Consider the following 25,329-nt stretch of genomic DNA (forward strand, 5'->3'; position numbering starts at 1 on the left):
CCCCACCCCCACCCTCCTCCCATTTATCTGTCCACCCTTCAGGCACTCTGCCTGTATTCCTGATGAAAGGCTTTTGCCCGAAATGTCGATTTTCCTGCTCCTCGGATGCTGCCTGAACTGCTGTGCTTTTCCAGCACCACTCTACTCCAGAATCTGGTTTCCAGCATCTGCAGTCATTGTTTTTAACTAAGTTTCTGGTCAATAGTAACCTCCGATCTTACTGATGGTGGTGGATTTAGCAATGATAATTTAGCTGTTGAATATCAAGGTGATTCTCTGTTGTTGGAGAAGGCCATTGCCTGACACCTGACTGTCACTTGTCATTTAGCAGCCCAAGCCTGAATGTTGTTCACATCTTGTTGCATATGGGTATGCTTTACTTCAGTATCTGAGGAGGTTCATGTTGGGCTGAAGACTCTGTGGTCACCAGTAAAATGACCACTTCTGATACAATGGAGGAAACGTCAGTGATGAAGCAGCTGACAATGGTCGGGGCCCGGATACTACCCTGAGGACTTCTTGCAACAATGAACAGGTGCTGCAATGTTTTCCACAACCATAACTGTCTTCTTTTATGTCAATAAAGCCGCTAATCAGTGGAGAGTCGTAATCTACAGACAGTTCGAATTGACTTCAACTTACAATGAATTTTTTAATCATGAGAAGGAAGGGCACATGTTTGAGGGGTAACAATACTTCACAGAAGGGAAGATTGGAGATGGGGCAGCTTGTAAGGAGTTAAGATTGAGTTTCTTTGAGGTACGGTGATGATAGCTGTTGTGCAGCCTGCATACCACCAGGCAGGGGAATTGCACGATTAGGACTTTAGTGGTAATGTGGTCAAGGGGACAAGAGGAGGCTTTGCCAGACGTGATGGACTCAAAGACAGCATTAGGATTGCCAGGAGAAAAATTAGAGATAGGGAAGGATTAGGCTAAGTTTGGAACAGGGAGCAATCAAGAGTGTGAATAATTGAACAAGATCACAGAACAGTCACAATACAGAAGGGTGCCATTCAACTCAATCTTGTCTGTGCCATCTCTCTTCAAGGGTAAGTCACCCAGTGTCACTCTCTACCCTTTCCCTGAAGACCTCTGGCATAGTGAACGAGGAGAAGGAAAAGATCCAACAGGCTATGGTCCCAACTTGTAGAGATTACACAAGCTCCTCAAACTTCTTCTTTCTTAATGAAGAACTGAAAGTGGATCAGTGCAGGGGTGAGGGGGTGGGAGGATTTTTTAGGGCATCATTAGTGGGATGACTGTGGAGTAGTTTTAGCTGAGAAAACTAAGATGTGGCATTTTTGACATGGACCAGCAGGAGATATCCTCTCAAAACTCTCACTCTGAGGAGTACATGTAAATCACAAACGGATGGAAGTCAACATCTTGACCAATAATCTGAATGGGGTCAAAGCACTAGACTGGGCAAACAGTTTAGAAATAGAACACAGAGAGAGTGTCATCCTTGTGTCAGAAATAATAGTTAAATTTAATAGCACAGTTTTCGTCATTTTAAGTCACCTGAAAGAAACAGAATGTTCAAACCAGCTCTCACGAAAAGGCATATGGTTTATTATTTCTTAAGCTTTAAAGGAGAGAAGACAGAGTCAATTAAGTGGAACGTACTTTGTCTCTGCATTTTAACATCTTAATTATATAAAACAGCTTCAAAGTTGATCGTGAGCACCATCCCACTATACTTCAAGTGGTATTCATCCAAGGAAATATTTTAAACCTGAAACTGTTAAAGTTGTCTACACACAGCCTTTTAGGAAAGTGATTGGATAAGTGTCTACAACTTTTTCACTGGTTCTGTGACAGAATGAAACATTCCCATGAATGTTAACATTGGTGATGGTTGGTATGAGGACAGCTGACTTGAGTTAGAGACTTAGCATACACAGAGTTTCCAATGTAGCGAATGATGACGCAGATTCAAGTTGGTATCAATTGTTCCGTAAAGATTGCCAGACATCCTTACAAAATTGGTTTAGCATTTTTCACATGATGAGAAAAAAAGACAGGGAAGAAAAGGAAGTCCTACAAGCACCTGCCAAATTTTTTTTAGGGCTTAATTCCAGGACTATTGAGAGTTTCTTAATCTTGATCAGATTGATAGTAAAGAAAATTGGTGCCAATGGCTCAATGGATGAGAGACAAAAATTGATTCATAAGGGTTCAAGGTTCTTTAATTTTTAAATTTTCCAGTAGTTGACCCTAACAATCAGCATTAACTGCAAAGATCTTCAGAGAGGGAATATCTTGCTCTCATTCTCAAAGTTCTCACATACAGAACAATTTAGTTGAGATATAAGGGCTCACCATTTGGGAAAATACACTTTGTCCTCAGGTATGAGTAAAAGAAACTACTGCATGGGACTTCCTTTAATATAAAAGGCTTCAATGTGAATACCATTTTAATTAAGTCTATTAGGTCTTTAAGTATGAAACTAGACATGCTCACCGGTTGATCTGTACGATTGATTCCGATTAGGAAAAGCAACTCAGCCACAAAAAGACTGATGCAAAGATTTTTGTGAATGGTGTTTCGATCACTCTGAAGTCCGTGAAAGAAACAAAAGGTGAAGATGCAGATCAGGAGACAGACAAGTGATATCAGGATTCCGACCCAGGTAATAACTTCCAACAGCAGCTCATGGACAGGGTCACTAAACTGGAAACACAGTAAGGAAATGATCAATTAACAGACAAGTGTTATTTAGTGTATACGGCACAGAAATCTATTCTTATTGCAACCTGTCAAGGTAAGGAAATAAATCAATCACAAATCATTGTGGCTACTTTTGATTTCAGAAAATCATTTTCAACCTAAAAAACACTCACATGTGGTTTCCCTTACCTTATGCTTTCTTCATTGGAACAGTTTATTGTACTTACATACATTATTGATTTTCATAATCTTGCAATAATGACAAGATAGGCATAGAACCAAAGACTAATGAGTTATAATTGTCAATCAATTCTTTTTTTAAGAAACAACTTGCTTTTCCATAACGCCTTCCATTCCTTCAGGGTGCCTTGAAACACTTTACTGCAGATAAAACTTCTGAAGTATAATCATTGTGGAGTGTCCACATTTGCTGATGTAACAACACACTGCAGTTTTTCTTTTCAGGCAGTTTTGGTGGAGTTGGTCAAGTTGCAAGAAAGTGCCCTACTCTCTTCAGAAAGTGCCATGGGACCTTTTATATCCATCTGTGTTAGATTTGGCTCAGTTATAGTACACCCGGCTCCAAGCCAAAGGTTTGTGTGTTTAGTTTCTACACCATCAATCAATATCACTAAAATACACAGATTATCTGGCCATTATATTGAAGTTTGTGGGAGAATGCTGTGCACAAATTGGCCACTTCCTTTTCCTTTTTACAGCTGTGACTACACTTCAAAAGTACTTCACAACTGGTAAAGCTTCAGGACTTTGTGAGTTGTAGAGTACATAATTGCAAGGCTTTCTTTTTTATCCTTTTCTTTTCCAGCCCTGAAATTCTCTCATTAATTCTCACTGACTCTTAACAATTTTCAGCACGGTGGCTCAGTGGTTAGCATTGCTGCCACACAGTGCTAGGGACCCTGGTTTGATTCCCATCTTGGGTGACTGTCTGTGTGGAGTTTGCACGTTTTCCCCATGTCTGCATGGGTTTCCGCAGGGTGCTCCAGTTTCCTCCTACAATCCAAAGATGTGCTGGTCAGGTGTATTGGCCGGGCTAAATTGCCCATAGTGTCCAGGGATGTGTGGGTTAGTCAGGGATAAATGTAAGTCATTGGTTAGGGGAATGGGTCTGTGTGGATTACTCTTCGGAGGGTCGGAGTGGACTTGTTGGGTTGATGGGCCTGTTTCCATACTGTATGGAACGTAATCTAACCTCTTTGAACATACTTACAGCTTGCTGCCTCCTGCTCTGTCTTACTGTTTCCATCCTTCAGCTCTCTTGTTCCCCTCCTTATCATGTCCTCTCACCAATGTTCCAACTCACGAATCCTCCCACTCACCAACACTTGCCATCATGGCTTTTTTCCAGCTTACCAGCTCTCTCTCTCTCTCTCTGATCTTTCACCTTGCTGCCTCTCTCACTTGCCAATCACATTCCCGCTCATTGCTTCACTCTTTTTAATGCTGTGAGTGGAGGCTTGTGGGAAGGGTCACAAACAGGAAAGAAACGAGTCAGAGATTGAGAGGGTCTGCAAGCAGGAGTGTCGGGGCTGAAATGTTGAGTATGAAGATTTTGGAAGGAAGCAGCAAATGAGCTTATTGAGGAAACAAGTAGAAACAAGCATGGTAGAGCCAGGGACCAAAAGAGTTGGAGAGAGAAACAAGAGTTTGAGATCAGTTCGACTAACAATCAGGAATGGGAACCGATGATTTCAGGAAGGAGTGTGTTGCAGTTTCATTTCAGGTTCGTGCCAGACTGTGGAGACAACATAAGTGAATCTTGGTTGCCAATTCCACTTGATGAATCATATCAGGTCTGGCTCTCACTTGTTAACTTCCTGTCATGTGGAGAGTCTATCAGCTGTTAGCTCATGGGCTAGTCCATCAGGAAGTGCACAGACTTAACAGCTTAAGCACATGGCACCCTGACAGACTATTGCATGCTTGAACAAGGGCAGACTTCAAAGGGAACTCTGGTCAGCAGTCGGAATGAGAGACAATCTCCCCAATTTGAAGTGTTGCAGAGTTTGAAGCTTCCAGGCATAAGAATAAATCGGAGCTTGAGGTAACTGGCTGCCCCATATCAATTAGGTGTCAGCTTTGATGGAGGGCACTGTCCTACACTATTAGGAGTGAACCTCTTAGAACTTTGGCCCCAGAGATATTTACACTTACTCTTACAATTTGAAAAAAAAAGTCCTGAGAGTTTTCAAATGTGTGGTTTACAAGTACATTGAGATTCAACAGCCCATCAACCATGAACAGGCAAAAACTTGCCCACCAAGTAAGTTGATTTGGACTGTGATTTTCAGTGATACTATCAGCTCAGAGTGATCAGGAACACCAATCTACTGCACAAGAAAAGTCAGACCATCTCAATGGTCTGATTATAATGGAAAACTTATTCGGCTGTTCTAGAATTGTAAAGCTGTGAAATTATACCATTTTATTTTTCTGCAAACCATGTGGGATTAGCTTGTAAAAATGATATTCCAATAACTTCACCCACTGTCTGCAACCAACCAATGTAATTTATTGTACTTACATCTTTATGTCAATGAAATGGTTTTATTTTATTAAGACATAAAACAGTAACACATGGCAGAGATCAAGGATAAGGAAATATAAAGCTGTAGTGTAATCCTAGGTGTCCATAAACCTTTCAAGCCTTACTCCTGCGACTATGAAGTAAACTCCAACCCTCGTAGCTATTTTCAACAATGTTTAATCAAACATAACTTTGGTTGTTTTGCATGAAATAGCATGAAGCTGCACCAGCAGATTTTTTAAAGAAAATATATAACCTTTCATTAGGAGATCAGTAAAACCCCTGTGATTAATGGAACATTTGCAGCTTCACAGCAAATCTGTGCTTTACCACTGTCACTGTAAACTGGCTGTTTAGGTTAGCAACAGCAATTATACTTGCAACAACTTATCATCAGTCTAACAACTTGACTCAAGATATACAATACACACTGCTGAGAATACACGCAAGACTACAAAAGATGCTGCAAGACCCTTCACACAATAAAAGAGCATGCAGACAGTAAGTTGCATTCTGCATGTTAGAAAATTTACAACAGTGAAAGAATTGTGTCAGGACATTACCAGAGTTGGTAAAGATGCTGCACTGGAACAGCTGCAGTCAATAATCTATCATTGTAACAGCTGTAGTTTGGCTGTTAATTAGATTTTAGATTAGATTTAGATTAGATTACATTACAGTGTGGAAACAGGCCCTTCGGCCCAACAAGTCCACACCGACCCGCCGAAGCGCAACCCACCCATACCCCTACATTTACCCTTTTACCTAACACTACGGGCAATTTAGCATGGCCAATTCACCTGACCTGACTGTGGGAGGAAACCGGAGCACCCGGAGGAAACCCACGCAGACACGGGGAGAACGTGCAAACTCCACACAGTCAGTCGCTTGAGGCGGGAATTGAACCCGGGTCTCCAGCACTGTGAGGCAGCAGTGCTAACCACTGTGCCACCGTGCCACCCATATGTTGAACTGTACAACACTGAAGCTGCAGTCAGGTCGGTTTTGCTGAAGTCAAAGTTTGATTTGCTGTACTGGGTGCAGAAGCAGATACTTCTGGTTAATGTCTGTTTGATTGGATACTGATCTCACAATGACTTGAATCCGAGTCGTCAGAATAGACGGTGATGAGTGTCACCGCTTTCCTGCAATCCAAGTTTACCTAAATTAGACTGCAGCCATTATCAATCCTTTTTCTTCGGACTTCAGTAGCTTTCAGTTCCCATAGCTGCCCAACTAACATCAGTTTTATGCTGCGGATGTTGCAGTGAGATAGAAAGGCAGCTACAGCATGACTGACTGCCAGCATTTGTAAACTGTTCGCCTCCGGAAATTCTAGCACGTTGCCATTTGACTAGACCTTAAGTTAACTCTCCAGAAATAAAAAGTGGCAACATTAACAGTCAAAAAAAAAGCTGGATAAAATAGAGAACATCATGACAATTGTGGTCAACTTAACTGTTAGATGGGAGGCTCATTAGTTTTAAACATATATATTTCAATTATTTGACCACAAGAACAACATAGTGCTGAGCATCAAGTACTGTACAGTTGGGAGAACTTCACCTTATAATCACCTTTTTATTTCACAAATATACTCTATTCATAAAAATAATTTTTAAGTACATAAAGAAGTTCTAAAGAATATTTACACCAAGTTTGTAGAGAAAAAAAAGACACATTGGAATTTGACATTCCTCAGGGCTTTCTGTAGTTGCAAACAAAAGCATTTTCTATACTTGTCAGACGCTATTTAGACACATTTTAAAGTAATGAGAGGGTCTAATATAGACACTCATTGTACTTTGGCAGAAAGATCTTAGATGGTGGTCTTTACGCACTGAGTCTTGGTAGCAGCTTCTCCTCGCTCTAGTATATCCCTTAGCACATTTTCCTGAACTTTGGAATGTGCCAATCTGCAGTACTCAGTCGAGGTCAACTCTTTATATTGGAAGAACAATAAATTTCGAGCATACAAAACAGCATCATTCACCGTGTTGATGGTCCTCCAGGCGAAGCTGCTGTTTGTCTCGGTGTGCATCCTGGGGAACAGCCCGTGCAGCACAGAGCCCTGTGTCATGGAGCTTCTCAGGCTGAACCTCAACAAAAACCATGGCCTCTCTCTCCAAACCTTCTTTACACAAACACATTCCAGATTGTGACAATCTCTTCACCAGGGCAGCAAGCAGTTGTGATAGTGTCTCGGTATTCAGTAATGATCTCTCAGATAGTGCCCTTCTCAGCACCAGCCAAGCTATGCCTTGGTGCTTTATTCTAACGATGAGTCATTGTGCCAAATGACTGCTCAGGGAACCATCCGACAGGATCAATTCTGGCTTTTCCCACAGGCTCTTGAGGATAGTACATACTGACCACTGCTTGATGGGCCTGTGGTCAAAGGTGTTGCCCTTCACAAAATTTTTCCGAGAGAGACAGGTGATATGGAACAGTCCAACTACTTGGAGCATTCCATGGCAATGAGACCAGGCCCATCCAAACCAAGATTGGGGACAGGTAGAACCTCAGTACACAATGACACTCAGTATTCACATACTGAGGGTCGACATGCAGCTTGATGCAGCCACAAAGGTGGCCATCAGGATAGGGCACCTTTGGATACATTCTTACAATTCCCCAACCCTAATCGGAGCTTTATACATGGTATTTCAACGGACAAGGTCCATCGTAGACCTCCAGATGAAGTGGAAGATGGCTCAGGTGATTGCAATGGTGCACATTTGGGGAATGGGCCAGACCTGCACCATGTACAACAAATGAGAGAACCTCACATCTGATGACGAATTTCTTACCCACAATGGAGAGGGAGCAGTGCTCCCATCTGCCCATTTAAGCCTCACCTTGGTGATACGTTCATCTCAAATTTTGGTGCATGCCCCAGCCCTTCTGAACCATAGTCCCAGAATCTTCAGATGATCTTACCTGATGGTGAAGGGGTAAACAATCGATTGGCCCAGAACATGGCCTCGATTTACCTTGGCTCCTGAGGTCAGTTTGAACTGCTTTCAGATGTTCATGATTGTCTGCACTGACAGCAGATCCAAGTAGAAAAGGGTGATGCCGTCCAAGTACAGGGAGGCCCTGACCTGGAAGCCTCCTCTGCCTCTTCCCCCTCAGGCTCACAAGCTTCCTGATGTATTCAGCAAAAGCCTCTGGACAATACACACACAAGGCAGCAGAGAGATAATAGGTATCCCTGTGTGACTTCAGAGCTGATCAGAAAGCTTTCTGATTCCCACCCATTGATTGAGATGGCACTAACGATGCTCATGTAAAACAGTCAGATCTAATTATGGATTCCCTCTCCAAAACCCAGTTTGGAGATCACATCTCTCATGCAAGTTTGCGATATCCTGTCAAAGGTCTTCTCCTGGTCAGACTAATGAAGTTGGTGGCCACCATTCTGGAGCTGTGCTGTGCTGGGTACCTCGTGGCTCCCGATGTCAGGAGGTGGGGTTATACCAGGCCCCTCAAAATGTCCAGAGTTTACAGCTCGGGGGTGGAAATACTCATCATCTCCTCTTTCTTGTTTGTTGACCTCTTCTTCTGTTAGTCTGATAGTCTGGTTCATCAGAAGAAAAGTGGCTGGTATGTCCTTCATACAACTGTCTCTTTCCTCTCCACTGCTGGCATGTGATGGCCCTGCACAATTGAAGCATTTTCCTTTTGAGGTTTCTCCTCATTAGTAGCCTTCCCTTTTTGTTCACAGTCTCCTCATCCATTGACTGTATTCTCAGGTAGAGATTCAATGTCTTTCTCACTCTCTGGGCGTCTTCCTTTCTCTTTCTGCAAGTCTGGCCTTCCTCCGTCTGATCCTTTTCTCAGTTGCTTCACTGATGCCTTTGGGATCCATTGCTTGTGTTGCCACTTCTGTGTATATGTGCATCCTTCCCCATCTCACCCTGCCCCATCTTGGGCAGGCCTTGTACATGTCCCCTCACAGTTTGGAGCTCTTTGTCGCTTTGCAGTCCATAGTCAGGTGACCCTCCTGTCCACAGTTTCTGCAGAGGGTCACTTTGCAGATTGATGCCATTTGCCTTGACGTCCCGCAGGTAGGCACACTGTAGCTGCCCCGCATAGATCAGGTAGCCTCAGCTCCCTCCAATCGCAAAGCTGGAGGGTGGGAGGTAGATGGTCCTGCGGACATCCACCTTCAGGGTCACCTTGACCTGTGGCATGCTGGTCCAGATTCCAAAGGAGTCCATGGCATTGATACTGCCTCCTTCAAGCTGCATGTACCTCCCAGGGAGGTCAGAACACCTGCTGCCGGGACTTGGGCATCGTACTTCATTTCTCCTCAAATACCTTCAGGAGACATTAGTATTGCTTCACGTTCCAGAAGGTCATGACAAAATACCTGGGAAAATCCTGCTGACAAAAAACATCCCCTGCTTGAAACCTAAAGTAGTCCATGAGGATCCTATTCACGAAGGTGATCTGATTGACCACAATTTAATCTATGACCTTTTTCATAGTCACCCTGACTGTGTTTGGGCACCCTGGCCTGGGGTTTGGGCACTTTCAGAGGCCACAGATCTGGTTGGCTGGACAACGATTTGAAATTGGGCCAAAAACAGTGTATAGATCAACCAATTGCAGCTCAGCTCAACCAACAGTCGATCAAGGTCCAATTATGAACCAGTGATGATCTCAAAATCCTCTGATGACTCGCAACCCGGAGCCTAGACTCAGTCTGAGCTAAAAGCTTCCATGCAGCAATATTGGAGGACTTCTTGCTTCTCCATTTGGTGAATTCTGGCTAGTGTTTGATTATCAGGCAGAGCCCTACAAATGCTGTCACTTTACTCTGATGGTGACATCAGCAGAATGAAGCAGTGACTTCTCTCTTTCAACTAAACGTGATGTGACAAGCTCGACAAGGTTTTAAAACTGATAACCCTTTACAGCTTGTATATACATACACACACACACACGTCCCACCCTGGTTATAATCTCGTCCAACCTCTTCTGTCAGGCAGAAGATACAATAGCTTAAATGCAAGTAGCACAGGTTCAGGAACAGCTCCGTCCCCGCTGTTATTAGACATCTGACTGGTCTTCTGAAATTTCAAATCTAATGTTAATCTTGCTTTTTGTCCACTTTCTTTGCAGCCGTAACTTTGTATTCCTCGCTCTGTACAATCAGCTTTTGATTTTTGTATGGCATGATCTGCCTGGACTGCATGCAAAACAAAACTTTTCACTGTGCGGAGGTACATCTGGCAATAATAAATCAAATCAAATACAGAATAAAACATTACCAGGTAGCAGGGCAGAAATAATAAGAAAGATTGATTGACTTTGATGGTTTTAGGCAAGAACTTTCAAAAGCTGATTGGGGGCAGATGTTCGCAGGTAACGAGATGGCTGGAAAATGGGAAACCTTCAGAAATGAGATAACAAGATTCTAGAGAAAGTATATTTCTGTTAGGGTGAAAGGTAAGGTTGGCTGGTATAGAGAATGCTGGATGATGAAAGAAATTGAGGGTTCGGTTAAGAAAAAGAAGGAAGCATATGTCAGGTATAGACAGGATAGATCAAGCGAATCCTTAGAAGAGTTTAAAGGCAGTAGGAGTATACTGAAGAGGGAATCAGGAGGGCAAGAAGGGGACATGAGATAGTTTTGGCAAATAGAGTCAAGGAGAATCCAAAAGGTTTTTATAAATACACTAAGAACAAAAGGGTAACTCGAGAGAGAATAGGGCCCTCAAAAATCAGCAAGGCGGCCTTTGTGTGGAGACACAGGAGATAGAGGAGATACTAAACAACTATTTTGCATCACGGTTTACTGTGGAAAAAGACATGGAACATACAGAATGCAGGGAAATAGATGGTGACACCTTGAAAAATGTTTGTATTACAGAAGAGGAAGTGCTGGATGTCTTGAAATGCATAAAAGTGGATAAATCTCCAGGCCTGCTCCTCGGATGCTGCCTGACCTGCTGTGCTTTTCCAGCACCAGTCTAATCTAGACCCTGATTAGGTGTATCCTAGAACTCTGTAGGGAAGTGACTATTGGACCTCTTGCTGAGATATTTGTGTAATCGACAGTCACAGGTGAGGTGCTAGAAGACTGGAGGTTGGCTATTTAAGAAAGGTGGTAAGGTCAAGCCAGGGAACTGTAGACCAGTGAGCCTGACATCGGTGGTGGGCAAGTTGTTGGAGGGAATCCTGAGGACCAGGATGTACATGTATTTGGAAAGGCAAGGACTGATTCAGGATAGTCAACATGGCTTTGTACGTGGGAAATCATGTCTCACAAACTTGATTGAGTTCTTTGAAGAAGTAACAAAGAGGATTGATAAAGCAGAGCAGTGGACTTGATCTATATGGACTTCAGTAAGCCGTTTGACAAGGTTCCCCATGGGAGACTGGTTAGCAAGGTTAGATCTCATGGAATATAGGGAGACCTTGCCATTTGGAAACAGAACTGGGTCAGAGGTAAAAGACAGAGGGTGGTGGTGGAGGGTTGTTTTTCAGATTGGAAGCCTGTGACCAGTGGAGTGCCACAAGGATTGGTGCTGGGTCCACTACTTTTTGTTATTTATATAAATGATTTGGATGTGAGCTTAAGAGGTATAGTTGGTAAGTTTGCAGATGACACCAAACTTGGAGGTGTAGTGATGAGCGAATGTGACCTAGGATTACAACAGCATCTTGATCAGATGAGCCAATGGGCTGAGGAGTGGCAGATGGAGTTTAATTCAGATAAATGCGAAGTTATGCATTTTGGGAAAGCAAATCTTAGCAGGACTTATACACTTAATGGTAATGTCCTCGCAGTGTTGCTGAACAAAGAGACCTTGGAGTGCAGGTTCATAGCTCCTTGAAAGTAGATTCGCAGGGAGATAGGATAGTGAAGGCGGCGTTTGGTATGCTTTCCTTTATTGGTCAGAATATTGAGTACAGGAGTTGGGAGGTCATGTTGCGGCTGTAATGGACAATGGCTTTTTTGGAATATTGTGTGCAATTCTGGTCTCTTTTCTATCGGAAGTATGTTGTGAAACTTGAAGAGTTCAGAAATGATTTACAAAGCTGTTGTCAGGATTAGAGGATTTGAGCTAAAAGGAGAGGTTGATTCAGCTAGGGCGGTTTTCCCTGGAGCGTCGGAGGCTGAGGGGTGACCTCATAGAGGTTTATAAAATCATGAAGGGCATGGATAAGGTAAATAGACAAGTTCTTTTCCCTGGGGTGGGCAAGTCCAGAACTAGAGTGTATAGGTTTAGGGTGAGAGGGGAAAGATATAAAAGAGACCCTAAGGGGCAACTTTTTCACACAGTGGGTGGAACGCGTATGGAATGAGCTGCCGGAGGAAGTGGTGGAGGCTAGTGCAATTACAAAATTTAAAAGGCATCTGGATTGGTAAATGAATAGGAAGGGTTTGGATAAATATGGCTGGTTTTGGGTGCTGGCAGATGGGATTAGATTGGGTTGGGATATCTGGTCAGCATGGATAAGTTGGACTGAAGTGTCTGTTTCCATGCTGTACATCTCAATGTCGCCATAGGAACCTAACACTATCTGTTTCCCGAAACAACCTTTTAAAGATGTTATTACATACATCTGGCACAGATAGGACTTGAACTCAGGTTACCCTAGTTCAGGGCATGGACACTACCATTGCACCACAACTGGACCTTGGAGCCTAAAACTACAACATCTGAACTGGCTGAAATCAAGCAACAATTAATTGTAACCAACTACATCAAAAAATTGGCCTGAAATCGCTGAATGTATTGTTTTCAGTGCAGGCACATTAATGTCTGTAAATCCTGTCTCTTTAACACAAACAGTGCAATGAAAACATCGCAATGACCTCAGATATATGGGAATGCATTTTTAAAAATCGATTTAAAGAAAGAGCTAAAAAGGAAAGGATCAATTTATGTCAATTAAAGAACTTATTTTTCCTTTTGTGAACATGGAAAGCAGTTAGAGACAAATAAAATGAAAATGTGGGATGAGAATCTCAAACATAACTGATTGAAAAATAAACTGAAAGGAACAACTCTTAGAGGTGCTGCTCTACAGCTTTATCACCCTTAGAAAAACGCACAGAGTGAATGAAATAATAAATAAAACAAATAAACAAATAAAACAAATAGTATACAAGGGTTTTAAGATGCAATTGGTTTTAATGTCTTAAGATATTAAAATATTTGCAGACATTGCTCTCTCACCAGTCACGCATCAACAGTGCTCTAGTCTGTGGCTTTTGTACGATTTTGCACAAGAACCTAACTATGGTGGAGTGTGGAGGAGGGAGAAAATTTTCAGGCTGTTACATGTTATTTATCATTGAGTGATAAAATGTTGCTATTGTTAGATGATCACTAAACAAGGTGATTCAAAATTCAAGGGTTCTAACTAACGTTAACATCCAAAATGACTGAATCAATGGGATGAAAGAGCTTTAAACCAGATAAATAAGATGAAGATCTTAACGTGGCTCAGTTCAATCTATGTATGACAAACATCAAGAAGGGATTTAGTGCGGAGCTATCGACTCAGTACATGTTGAAATATTTCACCTCGTGTCCAGTTTCCTTCACTCCTGTGAACAGTATTTTTTTCCATGATGCACTGTAAAATAGTTAATACTTGCTTTGATTCTCAGAAATGTCATTTCATTTCACTGGCCCAGCAATATAGAGCAAGTACAACCAGTTTGATTGAGATCCTCTGAATTAACAGAGATTGTTTTGATTTCCACAATAAGCAATCATCCAGTGCTTGGACATAAAGACCTGAAACTTTCTGACCTGAAACTTACCTTAACATCTTTGTGTGCCATGAGGACGGCAAAGTTTGTGAGATGATTACAGGAACATGTGGTGTGTGTCCTGTTTGAGCCCAGCATTCTGCAACCCTGTGTCGACCAATATCCTGTCATGGTGCGCTTTGAGTAGCTCCAGAATGAGCAATTAGGGTTAAAATTGTTTTGGAGCTGAAACAAAAAAAAAGATAAAACCTTTCAAACTGTGACAAGTACCATCTCTCCTCCTGTGAGCCAGTTCTTCAATACATTCATTCCTCAGTCAAGAAGCAATCTGTTACATGTCACATTCTCCATGTTGAAGCTATAAAATTCAGATTGCTCTCAAGCACTTCACTATTACCAAATTAATTCTTTGGTTTTGATTAATTTGAAACCACAACTAAAATCAACTCTGTAACAACCATCTGCTTCATTTGCAATTCAGATCAAGCAATTTAACAGTGCCTGCCAATTGTGTATTACTGTGACCCCATTTGATTATTAAAGTGGCAATGTCCACTGAACATTGAAAGAGAATTGAGAGTCAGCAAGCCTGTCATTAGACCTTGATTTAATTGGCGCATGAAGAACATACCACTTAGTTGAACCAAGTTGTTTACCAGGAACATTTTAATAAGAATTAATAAAAAAAAACACAGGCAGCCAGCCTGAAATTAGAATGGAAAAATACTGCTGAGCAAACCGTCAAGCTCTCTGAAGGCATCACAGATAGATTGGATTGAGCAATAATATAGATTGTTTGGAAATTCCCCCAAAGTGTTTAGCAGATTTCTATATGGGACATCTTCTAACTGAACAGAACATTGTGGTTTGAGAGTGAAACCTGAGAGTGGTGAAAAGATGGGGGACTGACAACACTGTCGAGAATTATGGTAGCATAGGGAAGGTGTCAAGAAGTGCTCCGTAGGAATCGTTTCTACATCCTTACTTGTTTCTCATCTGCACAATTTGGCAAGTATGTCAAACCTGCCAACAACTGAAAAATGGACATGGCTATGGGACAGATGAAACAATTAATGGCTTGAAGGGGCTTTGCGTAATTATACAATCAGGTAGACAAATCAAAGTTATTAACAAAAAGTAACAGAAGTATAGAATAAGTGAAAAGTCGGAGCACAGGGTGTATTAGAGGAAAAACATCTAAGATGTTTGTGACTAACAACAAAGTTTTGAATGTGTTTTTATGCATTTTTGCAAACAGCAGCAAGCCTTCCCTTAGAAATGGCTGACAGTAACAATAGTTTGCATTATTGAGCTGACATAAAGAAGTAGCTAATGAACCTGATATAATGCTTATTTTTATAGCTGAAGTTGAAGACTACAATTGTAACACTTTGGGATTTCTGATAATAGAATATCTTGATGAAATTTTAAATGAAAAACTCTAATATCAAGTTAAAACCAGACCTGAAGAGAATAAAACAATATAGCTGGGAAATATTGACCGAGAGGGAGAAACTGATGTCTACACTTCAGAAAAGACAGTGCATTGAAAATATGTGCATCCTCCACCACTGTTGTGGTTATTATCGAAGTAGGTGTCCCCAAACCAACATACAGTCAGATCCCAATGAGATTTTCAGACTTTACTGCACTTAAGAATGTCATCTCATTTTAAGCTCTCCAAACACATTGATCCCACACAACTAAGGTGGTTAAAATTGTTTCAATTGTGCTGGAAAATGTGGTAGGAAAATGAGATTAGAGTTATTTTTCTGACTGGCACAGACTCAATGGGTCAAATGGTGTTTTTTATGTGCTGGAGACCTCTATGACTCTATGAAAGACCAATTTAGTTGCCTCCGACACCCACAATCTTTTTAAACTGTCATTTGGAGAATTCAAAATAAACAGTTTGCCTGAACTTTATCACCTGATAGAATAGTTGCAAATTGTTAATGCATTGTTTGACATGGAATAATTGAACATTCTTCTTTATTTCTGTCAACTCAGCTATATCTGAGTGAAGATTCAAGTAACGCTAATGAGACTTGAGAGATTTGTAAAGACTCATCCACTATCCAGCAAACAATTCTAAAGAAAATCAATTCTTGGTTGCTGCAGAATTTGATTATGCTTTAAATATTTCTTTAATTGTTAAAATAATAGATGGAAAAGCACCTCCCAAATAGCTGGCTGTAAAGTTAGACTATATCTTGGCTTTGCCTGTGAAATAGTGTCTCCCTTCACTAGCCTGATGGCTCCTTTCTCTACACAATAGCACATCATGGAATCTGGCCTCAAAAGGTCTTGGTAGTCAGTCGAGATATTTCTCACAGTTTCAAGTATTTCTGGAAAAATACTCTCCCAATATTTTGCGACTGTATCATGTCAGTTATTAATTCAGGGCTTCCCAAATATTTTCCTATTGTGAGCCCATTCCTTGGCTGAAAATTGTCATAGCCCTCAGTGAGATCCGAGGTTGTGAGGGGATGCCTGATGAGAACAGGGGGTGGGCAAGGGCCTGTGGGAATGGAAACATGATGCAATAACTCTGTTGGAACTCTATGGTGGCCCTTACTTCCTGAGAGATTGTAATCCCATTTTGGCTCATGGTACCCACCTTTTACTTTTGCAGATGAATTGAAATATCTCAGATTACAGGTAAAAATTTCTCGACTACAACCTGAGTTATAAGAAAACTCCATGAAGTTAATGTGATTATGAAATAAAAATGCTGGAGAAACTCCACAGAAAAACTCATACCAGACTTGAAACATTAACTCGGTCTCTCTCTCCATAGATGCTGCTAGACCTGCAATTTCTGTTTTTATTTCAAACTTCTCACATATGCAGTGTTTATGTTGGAAGTTAAGTTTGTTGCAAAAGAATTGGGTTTCAGTTGAAGGGGAACTGGTCTTTGTACCTGGGAAAGAGGGAGTTGTTGCATTTGAACAGGTTTTACCTGAACTATGCTATGATCAGTGACCTGGCAAATCAAACACATAATTAGCACATTAGATATGGCTTCAAACTAAACAATGATGGTGATGCTTAAAGCTTAGCAGAGGTATTTAGGCAGAACTAAGCAACAGTCATCCTTATGGATTATGATAACCAGAGTACAATAGAAGGACACATAAGTTTGCATGAGCAAATAGGGTCAAGAGTAAGGAAGCATGATGAAAAGACAAACATAAAGGCTTCTTTTCTGTACCCACACAATATTTGTACCAAAACAGATATGCTGATGGCACAATAAAAATAAATATGTATGATTTGATAGCTATTAAAGTCATGTGGCTGCAAAGTGACCCAAGGTTAGTACTGAATATTTATAGATTGTTGACATTTTAGAAGCACAAGCAGAAAGGAAAAAAAGGTGGATGGCTCTGTTAATAAAGGATGTGATCAGCGCAGCAGTGAGAAATGATCCTAACTCAGAAAATCAAAATGTAGAGTCTGGATATGGAGAAATATGAAGTAGCAAGGAGGAAAGGTTACTGGAGGGAGTAGTTTACCAGCCACCTAGTCGTGGCTTCACAGTAAAACAGGATATAGATCAAAAATGCCAGGGACTTGTGGGGAAAGGTATTACAATTATATTGGGTGGTTTTCATCTTCACATAGCTTGGACACACCAAATTGGTAAAGGTAGCCTAGAGGATGAGTTCATTAGATACACTTAGAAAAGTTTATCTTTGAAACCAAGGAACAGACAATTTATTAATATGGAAAAAGAGGTTTAATTAATGATTTCATAGTAAAGAATCCTCTAGGAAGAGTGATCACAAAATGTGAGAATCTTATATTTAGATAGAACGTGAAAAACTTGGTAATGAAATTGATGACTTGTGTGATCATGAAAGTACGAAGATCGAATTAGTGAAATTGGACTGCGAAACTAGATTAAAAAGGTACATCAGCTGGAGAAGGCATTTCATAAGGTACTTCATTATTTTCAACAAATATTTATTCCATTGGTAAAGAAACAGTATGAAAGGTATGAACCACCTGTGGCTAACAAATATTTAGGCATGGGATCCAACTGAAATAAAAGACATTCAATATTGGAAGGATCAATGGTAAGTTGAAGGTTTACAGAGTTTAAAAGAAAAAAAGGATGATTTAAAAAAAAAACTGAAAATGGATTATGAGAGTAAACTAGCAAAAAAATGTAACAGCTTCTCTAAGCATGTATAAATGAAGAAAGAAATAAAGATCGGTTCCTTAGAGGATTCTCCTTGGGGGATTGATAATGTTAAACATGAAAATGGGAGTTAACAAACAAATATTTAGTATGGGTCTTCACAGTAAAAGCACTTAAATAATCTTAGTAAAGGGAAGAGGAACTCAAAAACAATCACTTTCACTGACTAAAAATATAGTGGGGCTTCCAATAGTAAGTGGCAATAGTGAGGGAAGGCACAGAGCAGGGAAGCTAAATAGTCCCTGCATAACTGCCCTGGAGTGAACAGTGACTTTATCAGACTAAGGATGAAGAGAGAGGCCTAGTAGAGTAAAGGAAAGACGGAAACAAAGGATTCCTCATCTAAGATGTGCAACTGCTGACTTAATCCATTGTAAGTATTGTTTTCCTAGTTTTAGCCTTGGTTTCTCTTAAGGTTTGTAAGATTTGTGGCCAGTGGAATAACCGTCTAGCTGAACTGGTGAGGGATGGGAACATCGAAATAGAGTTGAACAGGCTAGAAGGCGACAAACCTGAATTGTTTTTGTTTGAAGTATTGGCTAACATCATCTTGACCTTGGAGAAAACCAAAGACCAAGAAAGAGGCTACCATTAGGGGGGGTGTCTGTTAGAACAGACAGGCATGCAGACCTCAGGCTGAGGAAGCAGGTGGAACAGACTGCTGCACAGCAAGAGCAGATCCATCCTTGCTGTCCTGTCTCCAGATTAAGCTTTGTGGCTGGTCCTGTTGGAGGGATACTCTGAGGACGTGTTGGAATTATAACAGGGCTGGGCACTACAAATGAGACTGCCCTTAACAAGCACCACCGCTATTGTCAGTCAGGTGCACTGCTTCCCATTAAGAGCCAGGCTGGGGGAGAAAGGTCCTTTTACAACATGGCTTGGTCTTATGTAAAGGGAGAGTGACATGACCTAGAGCAGGCATGAGATTTGAAGCATTGTGCTCAACTGATGTAGGAGCAGTGATATTAACTGTTGCTCACCAAGCTTTACAAAATCACCTTGCCTAGGCAGCTGAGATGATCAATGTTTCCACCCTCATCCAGATCTCAGCTCTTCAGAGGTCAGGCCATCCCCTATCATGGCGGAACAAGCTCTCCCTCTTGGAAATCCAGTTTTAGTAACCTATCTTTTATGGTAGCTTGTGACTTGATCAATACTAAGTGGAAGTGAGGTAGTTCAGAATAACTGTGGTGTCAGGGTTGAATGTTAAGAAACGTCAGGGACTCCTTGAAAAGCATGCTTGGTAATCAACATGAGTAATAATTTATGAGGTCAGCAGATGGGGCTTAGGAGTCATTGGTCTTGGTTCATGCACATAACGTGGGTCAGCCTGTGTGATACCCTGGGATTGTTTAATTAGTAGGGAATTGGGCTGTTCTGTCACTCTGCCCACACCTCTGCTGTTCTCAAAGGCTCCTTGATAGCTGAGTCTTCTTAGAATATCACTGGTTACATGTAACGATGCTCTTACTGGTATTACCCTGGGAACCACACTTGTCACTGGGTGAGAAAGTAGTGCAGCCATGCAGATCACCAGTTTCAGTGACAAGGTTTCTTAGCTCCAATTCAGAATGCCCACTGAGGATCATTAAACTTGCCACTGTCATGAAGATTGGACCAAATGGAGAAGATGTCCCTAATCACATTTCAAAGATGGACCTTGGTGACTTAAATGAGTCCTCGGTGACTTAAAGAGAGGGCAATTTCTTTCTATTCTCGCCAAGTGTGAGAAAATGCTCAGTAAGGATGATGGCAACACTGACTATTGTGGTAGGCAACGAGACTGAGACTAGAGCTTTTCCACCCTCATCTCTGACCTATCACCATTACTCCCATCTCTATCTACCTATTGCACCCTCAGCTACCTTCCTCCCAGCCTGACCCCCTCTCATTTATCTCACAACCCTCTCGGCCCACAGCCTCATTCCTGATGAAGGGCTTTTGCCTGAAACGTTGATTCTCCTGCTGCTCGGATGCTGCTTAACCTGTCTTTTTCCAGCACCACATGCTCAAATCTAATCTCCAGCATGTGCAGTCCTCACTTTCTCCTTGAGACTAAAGGTGATCATCCAGTAAAGGTCCACCATTCTGGATCCCATGTTATCTCTGGGAGGATATCTAGGACTCCCTGCAGAAGTCTTTGGAGTGAAGTATCATTCAAATCTCATCAAATCCACACCTCTCTGATAGCCCACGTGGGAAAGAAGATGGCAAACTGAGGATCTCTGTTAATTATCGGGCATTTAATGTAAAGATTCACAAGGATGCTCACTCTCACCTTGGTTTGGGGATGCATTGCAGGTTCTGAGGGAAGCAAAGTATTCCTGCAGTTTTAATTTAACCAAAGAATGTAATAAGCCATGCATTGCTGAACAAGACATTGAAATTATGGTATTTGAAAAGGTCACAAGGGAACTTTCCAAATATATGATAATGCAACTTGGGTTCTGTAGTACCCTGTCACCTTCACACATGTCATGGATAAAGCTTCTGGTAGTCTTAATTACTTGCACCTCCTTTATATCAGAGGGGGAATTGAGTGTTAAGGGAAACTGGCAGAAATGTGTTATCGAGGCTAAGCTCTGACTGAATAGTGGAGCAGCCATGCAAGCAGGATCATCCACTCCTACTCCTACTTCTTATGTTCCGAAATCAACATGATAGATGCGAAGTAATGAATATATTGAAACAGTGAAAATAAAAATAACAATGTGACTCTTCATCATATAAACGGGCTCATTGTTCAATTATCTTGCAAGTTGTTATAACAACTGTGACTAGTTGGCTGAATCAGAAACATGAAAAAAAACCTTGGCAAGTTTGTACCAACGATAAAATAAGGCAGAGAGTTAATGAAAAAGTCATATTGGAATTGAAATGTTAGCTCTATTTTTTTCTTCACAGATCCTGCCAGACCAACTGACATTTTCCATTTACATGTTTTTTTATTTCAGATCTGCAGCATTCACAGTATTTTGCTTTTATTAAGACTACTTGACCAATTTAAAGTACAAATGCAGGGGGATTAGACAGTGGTAGATTGGAAAGTGTTGAGGGAGTAAAGGGAAACACACAAGTGAAAACTGCACATTGAACACAGAGTGAATCGATTTTCTTACTTACATCAAGGTGCTTTAAGGTAAAAATGACAGGCGCTGCCAAATAGATTCGGTTACTTTCTTTATTTATTGCTGCAGAGACGACCTGTGAGTTGACTATAACAGTGTGATTCGTTGACATCGCCTCACTTCCTAGCTTGAAGCTGGCATTCTCTGTAGAAAGATAGCTTCCCAAATTATTGTAGAGGACAAAAGCCACTCTTATCTCACCTGCAACAAAGGGATATGACATATTACCTTTACTGACATTTCAAGAAATGGATGTTCGGTGATTATTTAAAAATAGATTGAGACTGTAATTGTGTTTCTTTGAAAGCCTGAATGCAGTGGAGTTTCACCTTTCCCTGACCCAAAAGTTCAGCAAAGCTGATCTTTCTTGCAGCCGGCACAAAATGTTGTAGTCTTAAATTAATTTGATTTCCAAAACCTATAAAATAGCATTGGATTTAGACAGAGCCTCTAACCATGGTGAAAAAGTTGCTTGAATAAAGTATATAGTCTACATTTGTTTGGCCAGTGCAGAAGAAATATTTGCATTCACTAACCCTATATTCATCACAGTCTATTTGATAACCAGACTTTTGAACAATAAGACTTCAGATAATCTCAAAAACAAAATCCATTGTGAAGCACAGACATTCAGCCTTCCTTGCAATTAGAAATAATCTCTGTGTAAGTGATGTGAACATACAAAACGACAGTAGACTATTTGGTCCCTCATGTCTATTCCACCGTTTAATAAGATCAGGATGGATTTGTTTGTGTTTTGAATTCCACATTCCCCTTTACCCTTGAAACTGAGTAGGCAGCATTTAATACCCATCCTTAATTACCCAGAGGGCAGTTATGAGTCAACCACATTGCGTATCTGCATATTAACCTTCGGTGATTCGAGCACCAGAATCATTTAAATCTCACTGCACCTCTAAATTCTGTAGTCATCCAGTATTGCTTTTTCGTTCTTCCTGCCAAATTGAACTTTACATTTTCCCACATAATCCGTTGCCAATCAAAGGTCCCTTGGTGCACACACACTGTTTCTGCCAGTCAGCCAATCTTCTGTCCTTATTAATATGTCACTCCCCAAAGGTCAGCTTTTATTTTCTGCAATAACATTTAATGTGGCACCTTATCAAATGTCTTATTGGTGTCCAAAGATTATACAGCTGCAGGTGACCATTAAATCATTGTAAATATCCATGTGGTTCACTCATATCCTTTAGGGAAGGAAATCTGCTACCCTTACCTTATCTGACCTGCATGTGATTCCAGATACATCAAGGTGGTTGACTATTAATGGCCCCCAGAGAGATTCAGGGTGGGCAATAAATACTGGCCTGACCAGCGTTGTCCACATAAAAACATTGATCCCTCCCCATTAGATAGTTTTAAACCCTCTCTGTTTCCCAATTATATAGGTAGCAAGAATACTGGACCCAATACAGTTCAGGTGTAAACTTTCCCAATAGTACTATTTACAATACTGTAACCAATGGCGCACAAATTAGAATCCATTAATAGAATCTCAGAGCTTTACAGCACAGAAATAGGCCCTCCTTGCCAACCAGGTTTCCTAAATTGAACAAGCCCCATTTACCTGTGTTCAGTCCATATCCCTTTAAACTTTTCCGAACCTTTTTCCTATCAAAATGTCATTTAAATGTAGTAATTCTATCTGCTCTACCACCTCCTCCCCTTGCAACTTATTCTGTACACACAACCCTCTGTGTGAAAAGGTTGCCTTTCGGGTCCCTTTTAAATCTTCCTCTCTCACCTTAACCTATGCCCTCTAGTTTTGGACTCCCCGACCTTGGGGAAAAGACCTTTTCACCCTGCTCATGCCCTTCATGATTTTATAAACCCCACAGCTTCCTGCATTCCAAGGAAAAAAAAGTCCCAGCTTATCCAGCCTCTCCTTCTAACTCAAACTTTCCAGTCTCAGTAAAATCCTTGGAAATCTATTTGCTCCCATTCCAGTTTAATAACATCCTTCCGATAGAAGGGTCACCAGACTTGTACACAGTACTCCAAATGTGGCCTTAGTAATGTCTTGTACAGCCATAACATAATGTTCCAACTCCTGTATCCAATGCTCTGACCGATGAAGGCAAGTGTGCCAAATGCCTTTGTTACCACTCTGTCTATATGTGATGCCACTTTCAAGGAACTATGTACCAGCACTCTAGGTCTCTCTTTTGTCCCTTGTCATTTCTTGCATTACTTGGTCATCTCTCTAATTTGACGTGCCCCATGTGTATGAATTTCAGATATAATCCATACCTTTGAGGCTGTAATTTTCAATATAGTGCCTAGTATCTTGTATTCTCTAAGCAGAACCTCTCTCCAGGGATGAAACACTTTGGTTATGAGGATAGATTGAAGAAGTTGGAACTGTTCTCCTTGTGGGAGAAGGCTTAGTGCAATTTGATAGAGATTTCCAAAATCATCAGCAGACTGGATAGGGAGAAACTGTCCCGACTCAAATGAAACAAGAACAAAGAACATAGATTTGAGTTATCTGCAAAACAAATTAAGGGTGAAGTGAGGAAAGCCTTTTTCACACTGTGCATAGTTAAGGTTTCAAATGCATTGCCTGGAAATGTTGCAGAGGCAAGTTCAATTCAGCATTCAACAGGGCATAGATCAATTATCTGGATGAAAATAATGTTCAATGGTATAGAAAAAAAGCAAGAGATTGGTACTAGGAAATGACCATCCATTTAACAATCTGTGTAGGCATGATGAGCTCCTGCTGTGCCAAAACAGTCACATGCTTTTGTGATAAATTTGCCAATTGTTGGCTGGGATTTATTCACTGGAGCTTAGGGGATGGATAGGCGACCTATGGAGGTTTATAAAATAACGTGGGATATAGATAGAGTTAATGGTAGTTGTCTTTTCCCTAGGATGGGGATTTCAAGACTAGCGGGCACATTTTTAATGTGAGAGCAGAAAGGTTTAAAAAAGATATGGAGGCAAATTTTATACATGGAGGGTGGTTTGTGTGTGGAATGAACTTCCTGAGGAAGTGTAGGTACAATTGCAATGTTTAAAAGACATTTGGATAAGTACATCATTAGGAAATGTTTGGAGGGATACAGGCCAGGAGCAGACGGGTGGGAATAGTTTAGTTTGGGATTATGGTCAGCATGGACTAGTTGGAGCGAAGGGTCTGTTTCCGTGCTGTATGACTACTATGACTAGTAGAACTAGCTGTTCCTTAGTGAAGGTACTGGATTATATCAGATTTATTCAATACTCACGATAGATGTACATTCTCAATAAAGCATATAAAATGAAAATACTGAAACAAACACCTAAATATCCTCAATGTTGAGTTTTTCCCCATCTAACATGCATGAAGTAGATTAAAATGGGTTAGTTATTTGTAAGAAATAATGGTTTGAAATGTTCTGAATTTCAATCAACTTTTCTGGCACAAGCATTAAGGCACTGAAACATACCAGTGTCTTATTGTTGGACTGACATGTCGATAAAATTGATTCCCTTCTATACTTCCTTCAAACCATAATTGAAGTTTGAGTACTGAACACAAAAAAACTACAATTCCAACTCAATAAAATGCTGATATCAGAATTATCTGTAGAATTGTTGCATTTTTATTGGGCAGTTAGCTATGTCTCGATTACTCAATATTAGCTGCACAGATGATTTACTCCTTTAACTATCAAGCAAGTCTGAATTCAGGTCCATAATTCAATTTCTACACAAATCCCTGGAGCAAATCATCATGAGTTCACTACGATTGGTCTTTAACAACGCCCTGACAAAATTTTTAGTGGTTAACTTTCAATAATATATTTCAACATAGGCCCTATGATGCTTGGGGAAGATTTTCATCTTTGCTTCCCATTGGAAATCTGCTAGAGAATGACATCTGGTTTTGCTGAATTTGACCCAGTTCTTATTTCCCTTAATCCTGATTTGTTTATTTTCATTTGACTTTAGGCAGGTAATGAGGGAGTGTTGCATTCATTTCAAACAGGTCCATGTTTGAATGTGGGTGGTCTGAACATAA

The 25,329-nt window shown here is 40.8% G+C and overlaps 1 protein-coding gene across 17 annotated transcripts in view; it reads right to left on the reverse strand.

Moving 5' to 3' along the window:
* The window catches only part of LOC122563699 (adhesion G protein-coupled receptor L3), a 681,177-nt gene that overhangs the window by 91,797 nt on the left and 564,051 nt on the right, over positions 1–25,329 (reverse strand). For all 17 annotated transcript variants that reach the window (XM_087995292.1, XM_087995289.1, XM_043717974.2 and 14 more), the window contains 3 exons: positions 21,295–21,500; positions 14,013–14,186; positions 2,467–2,676 (listed from right to left, as the gene is read on the reverse strand). In XM_087995292.1, coding sequence (XP_087851418.1) covers positions 2,467–2,676; positions 14,013–14,186; positions 21,295–21,500 — 590 coding nt within the window. The remainder of the gene's footprint in view (positions 1–2,466; positions 2,677–14,012; positions 14,187–21,294; positions 21,501–25,329) is intronic.

The sequence above is a fragment of the Chiloscyllium plagiosum genome, unplaced genomic scaffold, assembly GCF_037043375.1.
Source record: "Chiloscyllium plagiosum isolate Xiang-an unplaced genomic scaffold, Cpla_swu_hap1 HiC_scaffold_2, whole genome shotgun sequence".
Lineage (NCBI taxonomy): Eukaryota > Metazoa > Chordata > Chondrichthyes > Orectolobiformes > Hemiscylliidae > Chiloscyllium > Chiloscyllium plagiosum.